Source organism: Anopheles darlingi, chromosome 3 (assembly GCF_943734745.1).
Source record: "Anopheles darlingi chromosome 3, idAnoDarlMG_H_01, whole genome shotgun sequence".
NCBI classification, from domain to species: Eukaryota; Metazoa; Arthropoda; class Insecta; order Diptera; family Culicidae; genus Anopheles; species Anopheles darlingi.
In genome coordinates this window covers 42,823,439-42,836,409 of record NC_064875.1, presented here as the reverse complement: position 1 = coordinate 42,836,409, position 12,971 = coordinate 42,823,439, and the positions used below count along the sequence as shown (strand labels likewise).

The 12,971-nt window shown below is 50.1% G+C and overlaps 1 protein-coding gene across 8 annotated transcripts in view; it reads right to left on the bottom strand.

The window, feature by feature from the left end:
• The window catches only part of LOC125957196 (four and a half LIM domains protein 2), an 88,759-nt gene that overhangs the window by 21,671 nt on the left and 54,117 nt on the right, over positions 1-12,971 (bottom strand). Inside the window, exons 1-2 of one of the 8 annotated variants that reach the window (XM_049689712.1) lie at positions 9,321-12,971; positions 7,589-9,182 (exon numbers count right to left, since the gene is read on the bottom strand). The exon at positions 9,321-12,971 is cut by the window's right edge and continues 253 nt beyond it. The exons of 5 other annotated variants lie outside the window; for them this stretch is intronic. In XM_049689712.1, the coding sequence (XP_049545669.1) occupies positions 7,722-9,182; positions 9,321-11,360 (3,501 nt within the window). In that variant the 5' untranslated portion in view covers positions 11,361-12,971 and the 3' untranslated portion in view covers positions 7,589-7,721. Of the gene's footprint in view, positions 1-7,588; positions 9,183-9,320 lie in introns of those variants that run through there. 2 more of the 8 variants (XM_049689713.1, XM_049689714.1) reach the window with 2 other exon arrangements.

Below are 12,971 nucleotides of genomic sequence, written 5' to 3'. Positions count from 1 at the left end.
TTCAGGGCTTTCAAATGAAATGTTTGCATGGCTAGAGCTACATTAAACACAGCAAAAAAAAATAAATGACAAATTTGTTGATTTGCGATGAAGCGACCGCCACAAATGCGCAGAATACGTCAAAAAGCATTTAAATCCACGCTCAAATTGCTACAAATAACGAACGTCCAGAAACGTTTAATAACAACACAAATTGTTGCTTTAAATTGCTTTAATTACAAAGGGAATTATGAAATAATTAATAACCTATGCCAGAGTATATCAAATCATGAGCAGGACGTTGAAATCAAACTGGTGTTTCACAACAGGCAACATTAAGGCCTCTTTAGCTTCCTCACTCACACGTGAACTCATTTCCGGAAATGAATACCAAACGCAACAACAATCTGCATTGCAAAACACATCCTATTAACACTCTGCTACCACGTATCATAAGAGCGGTGTCGCCTCGCTTAATGACAACCAGCCATTCCAACCAATTACAATCTTGGTGCCACCGACCACCAACAACCCAACCCGTTTCAACCAACCGAACAATAAATAAATAATTCTCTCCAAGTTGCGATTTCCTTGGGTATCATAAAAACCCCGAGGACCAACTGAGCCGCGATGGCGCAACAATATTTTCCGACTTTCCATTTCCATTTAACGTTCCTCCCATCCAACCAACCACTCGCACGCCACGATAGTCTGTTTGTCTCGTCTCGCGTCCTCGCGTCCTCGCGTCCTTGTGGTCACGACGGTTTCCTGTTGTTGTTTGCGATCGAAACTGTTGATTCGGCCGGCCAGCCAACGGACCGGACCGGACCGACCAACAACAAGCGCGCGGAGGCACCACGAGGGGCCGATGAGTTTAAGTCATATAAAAATAAACCATAAAGTGCGAGCACAGCCAAACCAAACCAAACCAAACCAATTTCCACACGCAAATCACTTGTTGCCTCCCTCCCTCCGCTTGGATCGTGAGCGGGAAAATTTGGAAGTTTTATTGCCGGCTCAAACGCACCAATTCGTTTCGATCTTCTCGTTAGCAATATGCTGGTGGCGCTGCTGCTGCCGTTGCTGTCGTCGTTAGTACACTGGTTGAGCCCCCGGGATGAAATAGGCGTTTGATGGTTTACGAGGGATCGTAAATCAATTGGACACTTGCGGCACTCTAAAGCGAGTAACGCGCGTTCGGTACACGGCCGGCGTCCCCGCGTCGATCCTTCTGGCGACCTCGCGCTCTCTAATGGTGCAACAAATGGTGCTAACGACAACCACCACGGGGACTTGCGAATTCGGCTACGGACAGCGGCACAACAGACAAACAGACAAAAACGTTTCGTGGTTCGCAAATCGGCAGATAACGGTCGCGCGCGAACGGTCGGATCCTCAGCGATCCCGAGAGAACGTCATCATACGAGACACGAGACGTGCGGTAGTGATCGTAGGTGTTGGGGTGCCTTGCACAGGTTGCACACGGGGGGCGGGCGCGTGTGCCCGCGCGTGGAAATAGATTCTGACGGAAGCGTTGACAGAAATGGGTCGAATGTCAGGAAACGGGTGTCCGTTCAGAGTTGTGGCCCCGGGCGAGGGCGAGGGCGAACGGGACGAAGAGAAGCATTGTCAATCCTCGCGTTACCTTAACAATCGCGTGTGTCGCGCATCATCGCGCTCGTGTAGGTGTTACCGTTCTCTAGAAGCTCTCTAGAACTAACACTCCCTCCTCCTGTTGGTTCCCGATCTTTCGTCTTACCTGTTTGCGTGAATAGAAGAGAGAGGAAGAGAGAATGGGAAGGTGGACACAATTTCGTGTCATTAATCAATGGAAGTGATTTAAGGTGCTTGTTTGTTTGTAAAATGTGAACAAAAGAGATGACGATGGTGACGATGATGGTGTGAATTGCGCAGCAGGTGATCAAGCAGGCGGCAGTGCAGAGCGCGATCGCATTTTCGGTGGAGGATCATTAATGTTTAGTAGATTAGCCGCAGAACAGGCTTCTCGTTGGAATCTAAGCAATGCGTCGTCCTGGCCACGATTTAAAGCCCTTTACGCCTTGTTTCACGCACGAATGGATGATATTTTATCTTAATCTCATTGTGTTGTTTGTCACCCCGAGACTGATGCTTTAATGATTTATGGTGATTCCGACTCAGGTTTTTGAGGTTTTGCGGTTATAAAGTTATGTGTCGCGGATCTCGCGTGTTCGCAGAAAAAGAGGTTTGACGATCGTTCGACGCTTGTTGGTATCCCTTTTAACAACACGAGCAACATGTCGTTTGGCTGTTGTATGATACAAATCGTTGGATTTTATTGGTTTTTTTCATAGTGACGTTTTTAAGTAACGACAATATCTTTATTGATATTGATTATTGATATTTATTGATAGTAAATGCGTCACTAACGGTTCGTTCGATTTGATCTTTTCTGCAAAAGAAGTATGAAGTATTTTAGGGCGTATTCCTCATGTAAGGAACTTGACGTGATCTCGCATGAACTAAAGAGTTCGCTCTGTAGTATCATCAATTGCATAAATAGCAAGTTGACCTTTCTCCATAATAAGATTCAATGATTTCCTCTTCAATGGAGGTATTACAGATGTAATTCCAGAGGAATTGATTTATGAAGAAAAACCACAAAATTATGTGTTAGCTTTAGTAACAAGAAAGCAAGTGGCAGGGCTTTCTTGATTAATGAAAGCGTCCTTGGAAAATGCTTGTGCTTTAGTTAATCTTACAATATTCTACGTATTTCGCTTCTGGCGCCCCAATACCCCCAACTAATTCTTTCAATAATTACCTTTGAGTCTAATGGCAAAATAATGTCTTCAACGAAATTTTATTTAAAATGCCTTACTCTATCTGAATAAAGAAATTTAAATGAGAAACAATCCAGACTCCAAAACCTTCCAACAATTAATACCTCATACTCATAGTACACTTTCGCCGTTTCAACGGAATAAGGATTCTGTTGAACAAGAACACCTCAAATGTCCTCCCATATTTCTTTCTCCGTATACACCTCAACCTATAACTCATTCGCCCTGAGGTCATCCATATGACCCACATTCATCCAGACTAGTAAGCCATGGAGATTAGTCATTGGATGGGATGCCCAGAGAACATTCGGTGCCGTTGCTGGTGCTGGTTACTTTTACCATCTTCATCTGGCCTTCTGTTTGTCCGTGCGCTCCGCTCCGCTCCGAATTCAGAATTTAATTTTAGTCCCGACCTTCCATTGTTGTGTAACGGACAACGTTTTGCACAATCTCTTGATCCCGTCGAAGGGGGCCCCCCCATCATCTGAGCGATCAGCGATCTGTTTTCGCGTACGGAGAGTCTCGCGTCACTCGCGTCGCGAAAGGTGTTTCTACCATGCCGGAACGCAGCCAGCCGCCGGCCAAAAAGGCGAGGCACAGAGGAGGGCTGTGCAAACCCGCTGTTTACTCGACAATATAATGATGCGCGTTCCTGCTCGACATTTATCCATCTCCGCAGGTCTCGCCACCGTACTAAGCCTCGACATCCGTTTTCCACCTAGTGCCGAGACCGTGTTTACTTTCAACGGATTGGTTTCGTTTCGTAACGCTTGCCAAACCGACGTTCAGCAACAATAAATCAACCAAATTTTTCTAAACCCCCCACCCGCGCTCCACATACAGGCATTTGGCCTATTGGCGTCGCTCAACAGGTACAGCTGTTGCTGCTGCTACTGCTGCTGACGGTGACCAGAGATCGCGCAGCCGTTGGAACCTGGGCCTGAGATGGATGGACGGATGGATAACGGCCACGAAGCTGGCAAGCATGCGCACCGCGCGCATACCACGCACGGGAGAGTGCATCATTCGGGAGTTTTTGAGATGATATTGGTTGGCGCCGCCACACCAGCACACCTCCAACCACCCACGTACGACAAGGGCGATGGTGGTGACCACATTATGCACCCGGCACACACATCACACCGGAGACAACATCCTCAACGATGTCCCCTCCACCAAAAAACCGTCGTCATCGTTGGCATCCCGGGCAGCCGATGAGCGCCGCGCGCAAATCGACTATCTGCCTTGCCTCAACCCACCATACACCATGCGCTGGACCGGTGGAAAATCGGAAAAATTTAATATTAACTCTCCGACCGCGGCGACTCTCGATCCGACCGTGAAACCATTTTATGATGGAACATGATGGTCGGCGTGGCATTAAAGTGTTTGGGACCACTCGAACCGCTGCGCCACACCATTGGCCACGTCTTCTTCCTCGATTAGTGACGCTCATTAGGCGCATCCCGGGAGCAATCTGAATTGATCGACATTCCACGGATAATCCCGCTCCATCGCTCTTCTCCTCCTTGCGCTCCACCAACCGGGCTTGTTGCTGAAGTGTTGAACAGATTTATGGGGCGCGCCAAACCGTGACCCCTGCTGCTGCTGGCAATGCTGGTGCTTGGTTATAATACGGACATGAGGGGCAGCTTTTTTTTAATCTTAATTGACGCGATGATCATCGCAGTAGCCATGGGTTGGGAAGGTTACAAATGAACGAATCGTTGTTTTTGGTGGAAGCTGACCTTTAAACGACTTAATGTACTAATGATCAAAGTTGTAAAATAGCAACAATCTTGCGTAGTGCATAAATTAGAAATCAATCGCATAAAATTCCTGAAGGAAGGAAGAAGAGAAAGGTAGCATAAGGATGTTCCGGTCTGGTACCTAAAAACCGCGATGGCAACATTCCGTCCTCACGCACCAAATCTATTCTCATGCTGACCTCATCCATCCATCCATCCATTTCCTTCCGTGATTCCAGCGATCTCCTGGCCCCTTCCCTGGGCCGCGGGGGCTACTGCTCTGCTCTGCTCTGCTTTGCTCCGGTCTGTCGCCTGCGTGCTCACCACACGGTAGTCATCATTTGGATAAATTTAACTTTATGTGGGCCTCGCACGAACGCCACACCATATCATCATCATGGGAACATATGGGAGGCACTCTATTTTTGCATTCCACCTCCGCCGCACCTCTTCCTGCTGGCCAAAATGGTTCCCGGGTTCGGGACAGTGAAGGGGGTTGGAAGGTTGTTTGCAACCCGCGAAGCATTTTGGTCACACATTCGTCCGCCCACCGCCCATAACTCGTGGCCCTGTCCTGGATCCAAAAACCCAAACCGAAAAACACACACATTTGGTTAGTGTCAAACTACATCCTCTTCGTCGGGACCGGACCAGAGAGCAGTGGAGCTCATGTTGTTGCTGACCAGGCAGCTTTGTCTTAACTAAATCCCGTGATATCGAGGGAACGAGCTGCAAGTTTTCGCTGTTTTTGAGCGACTCTCAGCTGGTCAGCTTGGCCAACCTGCAATAATGTTTCAAACATTTCCCCCAAAACGGGACCCTAAAAATAAACTGCAACGGGAGAGAGACAGAAAGAGCAACATCAGTGCGCCAGAATCCGTGCAGTCGCGAGGTGCAGCAGCTAGTGCACGGAGCAGCATGCAAGATTGGAGCTTTGATTTATTGAACCAATTATCTGCTTCCTACGCCCGCCGCCCGCATTTTCGCTCGGTACTCGGTTGATGCTACCCGTTGATCACCAGGCCCCACAACGGGAGCTATTTTTACGCCAATAAAAGCGAATCAGCAAGCGACGGTTAACCGCGCTCCGGAGTGAGAGCGAGCTGTTAAACTACATTCCCAGGATGTTGTTTCGCTTGCACGGAATGTCCCTGGTCCGTTATGCAGTTGCAACAGATGACTTCATTACGGTTGGTAAGAACGAACGAAAATCGTGTTTTGCTTTGGCAACACGTTTAGCGAAACACAACACAGGGAATCGTTAGGGAAGGTGGTTTGGTGGCTAATTGAAGGGTGCATTGTTTTGGACGCAGTCGTTCTTACCGTAAACCATTGCTCATTTCTTCTTCGTATAACGGTCCTTCATCTCTTGCAATCTTTAAAAAAAGTAGTTGAATATCAGTTTTCCGTTTCCGCAAAGAGAAAGAAGAACTATTTTGAAAGAAGGGAGTTTTCCACAAAAAATAGTCCGATTGATCATTCGCCAGGTAATTAAAAGTTCTTGATTCGATAGATTAAATAGAACTAATAAATAACATTACTATTTGATATCTCCATTTTATAGCATTTTGTTAAAAAAGCAATTGTGTTCACAGACTCCGGTAAGTTTATTATTCTTCAACATTCAATTTGAAAATCTGCTCCAAGAACAATTTAGGATATAAAATAAATTGATTCTACTTATTTTCTTCGATATGTCGATAATCGATTTAGAAATTTGAAATGAAGTCTTCCTCCTAATGACCCCCCTGTTTTGGCTGTTAATTTTAACATGTATCTTCATAACCATTATCTAATGTAAATATCGTATAAAATAGTGTATGGTTCGTTGTATCTTAGGGATCAAATACAAAAAACAGTTTATTTTGTTTCAGTTGAGTCTCAAATTGGTCGTGATCAACCTTTAGCTGGATAAGTGCTCATCAACGACATCGCAAATGAAATATGAAGTGAAGTTATTTCGATACAATGATGGCATTTAATCGTTCGATCACATAGAGATACTTCAAATGATGATCATACTTGCCAGCCAACGGAAATCAGAAGCTTACGAAGAAGCAGACGTTACTCTGTACAGTCATCATATCTCGCATTAATATCTCAATTCTCCATACCATATATAACAATAATTCTTCAACGGCCATTTTTCAATCATTTTCTTATACTCTAATTTATATTTTCAATTTGACATTATCGACAAGTAATAGGTTACCAATAGCAAAACCAGAAACAATCCATTAAACAACCAAATGAAACGACTGAAAACAATCAAAGCGATGAACGTACTGATAAGGGGTAATTATCTCGTTTAGCACAACTGTCCCATCCACTAACTGAAAGAGTGACACAATGAGTTCATTCAAGCAGTTCAAGTTGAAACAGGAAGACTAATACCCGCCAGTACATCAATCAAACAGCAAACCGACTGCAGCATCAACTACCTCTAAGTACAACCCCTGCCACGTATAAGATCTTTCACTCCTTTGGACCCCAACAAAGTGCCAGGTACAGGAAGTACCTAGTGACTCTAATTCACTACCTCACTAATCGTCAGTTTTCATCGCGGATGGCAAAACATGAAAAGATCGCGAGCGAGCGCGCGCCTAAGAACGATCCGACATAAATCACTTTATCATTTCTTGCTTGCTCGCACACCGCTTGATCTCTCGCATCATGATGCTGCGCCACGATGACTACTTAAGACCAGCGACACCACCATTATTGTGCCAAAGCGCATTCCCGCAACTCAATTCCAATGCCAACCCCCATTCCGGGGGGCGGGGGTCTATTTGCGGATCGTTCGCGCTTGATCTGTTTTGCCGATGAAGCGTTAAAGCGAGGCTTGTTACTTGTGGTTCTTCGTTCGGCAACTTGGCTGCCAGCCCAGAAGAGTGTCAGTCAGACCTTCCCTTCCCGGATGGTGCCCCCGGCAGCTAATCGGCGCTCGCGACGCTCACTAATTAAATTGTCAGCAACCAACCCAACGAAAACTAAATCAGGTAAATTCCACTGCACCAAGATGCATCCCGGTCGCGTATGTTGTGTTTGTGTGTATTTGGCCTCTAAAATGGCGTTTATTTCGAATTCCAAATCACAGTTTTATCGCCACAAAAACAAATAAATAAATAAACAATAAAAAGTCGTGTACGGGATCTTAAGCGAGGCGATTGTGTTACTCCCGGTTATTATGTTCGTTGTCCGGTATGTCCGTCCGAGACATTCTTTGTTCGTGTGTGTCGTGTGTGTCCAGCGATGACGATGGTGATGGTGGAAGCGGTGAGCTGCTGCGACTGGGAGGCCCCAGGATCAGGCCGCCCATGTTGCCAATATCGAACGCCAGCTCGTCAGGACTCAGAAGTGGTGCCGGCGTCGCCGGCGCTGGCGATGGTTCCCGGCTTTTCGCCTCGAAGATCAAACCATCGAGATGGCCAATATCAAACAGTTCCAGCTCTTCGGCTGTAATGTCCACCGATACAGGCGAAGCGGTCGGTGAACGGGATACCATTCGCACAGGCGCAGGAACGCCAAGGTTCACTCGTAGTGGAACAGGCGAACGACTAGGACTATTAGCAGCAGCAGCACCAGCAGCAGCAGCAGCAGGAGCATCATCATCATCACCACCAACACCATCGATGGACAGTGTTATCGGTGAGGGTATCGGTGTAAAGTGGCTATCGTTTACTGTTGTTATTGCCGGTGGTGGTGGTGATGGTGTCAGAGGAAGGGACAGAGGAGAAACATTCGAGGAAAGGTCCGAAAGATCCGTCAGTGGTCCCGAGGCTGTCGGTGATGGTGTTGCGTAGAGTGCCGGTACATTCACCGGAAATTCCTTTCGCTCTTCGCTCGCAGGCTGTGGTTCCGGACTGATCAGAGGTACGATGATCGGTGGTGGTGGTAGCGGTGACACTCCCGTGGAATCAGCCAATCCAACAGGAAACACCGGACCACCGGTTGGTGTTGCTGCCGGTTTCTCCTCCGCCATCGTCGACGCTAGACGTATGATCGCTTCGACCTCCTCATCATCACTATCGTAATCATCGAGCGAAAGGTGACTGGTTTGGTTTTCCGGGAACTTCCGGATCCACTCGACGTAATTTACGCGATGGTTCGGCGTTCGGCGACCACCGGCGGCCAGTCCTTGCTCGCCGTAGAACGCCATCGTCGAGAGTTCATCGTGGAACAGTGCATCGGCACCCTTCTCATCGGTCAGCACCAAACTCGGGATCGTCTCGGGGGAATGGATCGACGGGTAGAGGTACGCCGGACACTCCAGCTTCGGTGGCACGAAGCTGATCTCCTCCATGCTGTTGATGTAGTCTTCGAGCTCGGACGGTGACACCGACAGGTGCTGCTCGGTGAAGCTATCCATAAACGTTTGATCGAAATCGATCGGTGTGAGGCTTCGCGTGAAGCGTTTCCGTTCCTTGTGCCGGCGCCTCGATGCCGGTGAACCGTTCTGTGGTGAGGGACTGCAGCTACCACCACCGCCACCGCTCGGCGAACGCGATGGATGCAGCAAACGCAGCGAACGGGAAGATCGTTCCGGATCGTCATCACACTCCTCCGTATCACCCTCGATGCCGGTGTCGTTCGGTTCGGTGGTGGTTTGTCGCGTGATCGCGATCGACGGCGGCTAGAATTCGAGATAATACGTCGTTAGAACAATGGTAAGGACGATCGGTTGTCGTGCTGCTGCAGCTTGTGGTGGTGATGGTGAAGAACTGTCGTTTCCTCCATTTCTTCTTCTACTACTGCTCCCGTCGCTACTCACAGCGATAGAATCCTCCGATGGCTGCATCAGTAGCACCAATGGTGATGGTGATGGCGATGGTGAGATGTTCCGATCCTCGGGTTGCAAAACGGAACCACCATTCGAGAGGACGGATCGGGACCGGGACCGGGACCGGGACCGGGTGCGGGACCGGGTCCGGGAGCGGTGTGCAGTGAGAGGGGGTTGGGAAACGGCCGAGGACGACGAGGTGGTGGTAGAGGAAGATGATCGCGAGCGGTACCTGCTGGCCACACCCATCAGTTCCTCCTGATCGTACGGTGTGGGTGAACGAGGACGATCGACGACGGGAGAGGGTGGTGAAGGAAGGTGATGATGTCGGGGTACGAGGGGAACCAACCGATTGGAAATGTCTGTGAGGCGACGATCGACTGTCCTGTCACGATCATGCGCCACTGAATGGTGATCGTGGTGGTCATGGTGGTGATAGTGATGGTGGTGATGCTGCTGCTGCTGTTGGAGTGCTTCCATCTCCATCTCGTCCTGCTCATCCTCCTCCACGTACGGCGAGGGAGACTTGGACTGCATAAAGTGGGTGGTGCGGGTGCTTGAGGAGGGAAGGAGTTCTTCGGAGTCTTCGGACTCCTCGGTTTGGATGGTGATTTCGGTGGTCCAGGTATTAGTATTACTGGCACTGCAGCCACTGGTGGCGGATGCCGTACTTGCCTTACTGCCATGATCCTCCACCGTCAACAGACTGGCCAGATCGCTTTCCTTGGTCGTGCGCCGCAATGTTGGCTGCTCGCTGGTGATGATCGCGCTGTCCACGGCCATCGCTGGTGCGATCGCTTCGGACGTGTGTTGCGATGCGCTTCGTTGCAACGTGGTAGGTTCTGTTGCCGCCACCGTCGTCGTCGTCGTCGTCGTCGTGGTCACCTCCGGATCGCTTAACCGAGCCGGTTCTTCCTCTTCGATCGAGAGCGATCGTGCCGATCGACGGATTATGGCTTTCTCCTTCGATTCGCCCGGTTTAATGTCACCCCAGGGGCGTGTGATGGTACCGGCCAGTGTCGGTTCTGGTGAACGCTCCGGAATCCACTGCTGCTGCTCATATTCATCCTCATGCTGGTGATCTTCATCTTCGTGCAGCTGGCACAGCTCCTGGATTGGGCTGATCTTGTGCCGTCGCCCAAACGGATCTCCCAGATGCTGGTGATGCTGTTCATCATCGCGTGCGTACACGAGGGGCACATAGTCCTGCATCTGGGCCGCTTCGTCGGCCTCCAGCTGGCTGAGCAGAAGCAACTCCTCGGCACGATCATCCTGCGATGCGTTCGATGCTACCGACCGTCGCTTAACCGATCGACGCAGCTCATCGTCACGTCGTATCGGTCGAAACTTGATCGATCCACCGCTGGCACGGCGTCGATCATCACCGCTGCTACTGCTGCTTGCCCGACCAGTACCATCACCACCATCATCGAACACGATCGATGGTACCGGTGTGCCCGAATCCCGAGCATCAGCAGCAGCAGCAACCACCCGCTCGATCGAGAGCCGATCGACGGATGATCCGGTTGGTTCCGGTGTTGCGGCACGGCTCACCGAGCGTGATCGTTGTACCTCCGCGATCAGCAACTGCTCCCGTTCTACCGATTTTCGTTCCAGTTCGTGCAGCTGCACGTTCAACTGCTCCAGTCGTTGCTCCTTCTCCTGGCTACGGCGTTCCAGTTCGCGTATCTTCACGCCTAGCGCATCGAGCCGTTGATCGTCGAACTGCTCCACTCGATAACCATCCCGGTACGGGACACCGTCTTGCGCGTACGTCACTCCGTCGTCGCCGGTGCGCCGTGCCGTGTCGAGCTGTTCCTGCACCGATTGCCGGTACCGCTCGAGACCATCATCCTTCGCTCCTTTAGTGCCCTGTTGCTGCGACTGTTGCTGTTGATCACCGTCTGCGTTCTTCTCCCCGCCATCACCACCATCCGTTATGGCCGGCTGATTGGAGGAAACGTACGCCAGACAGTAGATGAGATCCATCGCGCCAACGCTGGCCACCAGCACCGAGAGCATACCACCCATGATGATCACGTCCGTTGGCGGATCGATCGATTACACGCAGCACATACACACACGCGCACAAGGACCTCTGCACCACCACCCCCAAAACACACATACACACGCGTACAGCACACTGGCGGAAAACGCAATTTTCACTTCCCTTTTCGCTGCTGCGTCAATTACGCAACGATCGCGGTCAACGGGCGGGCGGATTACACAATCACGGCACTCGGAATCGTGTGTGTGTGTGTGTTGTAGGGCTAATTGATGAGCAAATTTTCCGCTATCAAACTGTCACGATCACGGTATGGAACAGCGCGGTACCATATTCTAATCCCTTATCCCGGAGCCTCGCCAGCCAGGAGGCCGGCCCTTCCAGAACGGAACGGATTTTGACACAAAAATAGGGGTCGGTGGGGTAGTACTGTACGAGTACTTTACGCGATCGCGTACTGCGCGATCGTAGTAGCGATGCTAGACTGACGATGCTGAGGGGAGCCTTTGCCCACACTAATGCCCGACTAATGCACTAATTGCCGTGTTCGCGGCACGCGAAGTGCGAATCGATCACTGATCGGTGCCCATTCGTTGATCGAGATCGATCGACGACACCTATTAGCGGTGATCGATCGATGTACGGTTGTAAACAATTGATGGTGATCGTTGTGCTTTTTTAAATAGATCTTTCCCCGCGCACAGGTAGATGAGAGGTAACGATCGGCGCAAATCGCGCGACACCTCACAGTCAGGTATAGATAGCTGCGATGTCTGCAGCGACATTAACCATCAAACTTGGGGGGAGGTGGTTTATGTTGATCTGTTGCTTAGAATGCAATCTGTTTGCCAAAGGAGGACACTTTCCTTTTTGCTTTTCCCCCTCGCCCTAAAATGGGAACACTGGCGTCACTTCCACAAGAATGTGCATCGTTCCTGGGGGACCACGAGGGACAGGACAGGACGAAAACAAACAAATTTACGCCGAGCACCGATCACCGCTGGGCACGATGTTGACATTGTTCGCTTAATCTCTCGCAGCGTAGCGCAGCGCAGCGCAACGCGAGCCCAACAGGCGATAACTCTTCGGCGATCGGTGCTGCACACGCTGCACGTCTTGTAAGACGATTTGTAATGCGCTAGAGGTGGCTAGAGCCAAAATTATCGCATGTCACGCAACGCAATATCGTACAAATTTGTTGTGTTCATAAATCTCGGTGCATCCCCGGCAACGTCTGCTGCTGCCCCGATACCAAGATGCATCTCCCCACTGCAGAGTGCACTGCCTCAAACTCGAGCTGTTTCGTTGATGTGTTTGTGTGAGGCTGGCTGTTTTGTGATACTTTGAACTTTGCTCGACCGCTTTACGGCGACCGACGGCGACCATTGACGGGAGGAGTTTGATTGGTTAGGGCGTTTGGCGAGAGCAAAGTGAAGCGAATTCGTCGTGAGGTTTTAAAAATAAACGAAAACGCAAACACCATCAAAGCCTTCGGATGCGTCATGCACGACGTCGACGACGGGTACGGACGACTCGTGGATTCCTCCCGTGGACGCCAATCGACGGGTCGAGTTCTACATAGTGCGCGGTCCGCTTGACCTTCGTGAACCGCCAAAGCGCGGTTTGAACCTGACCGG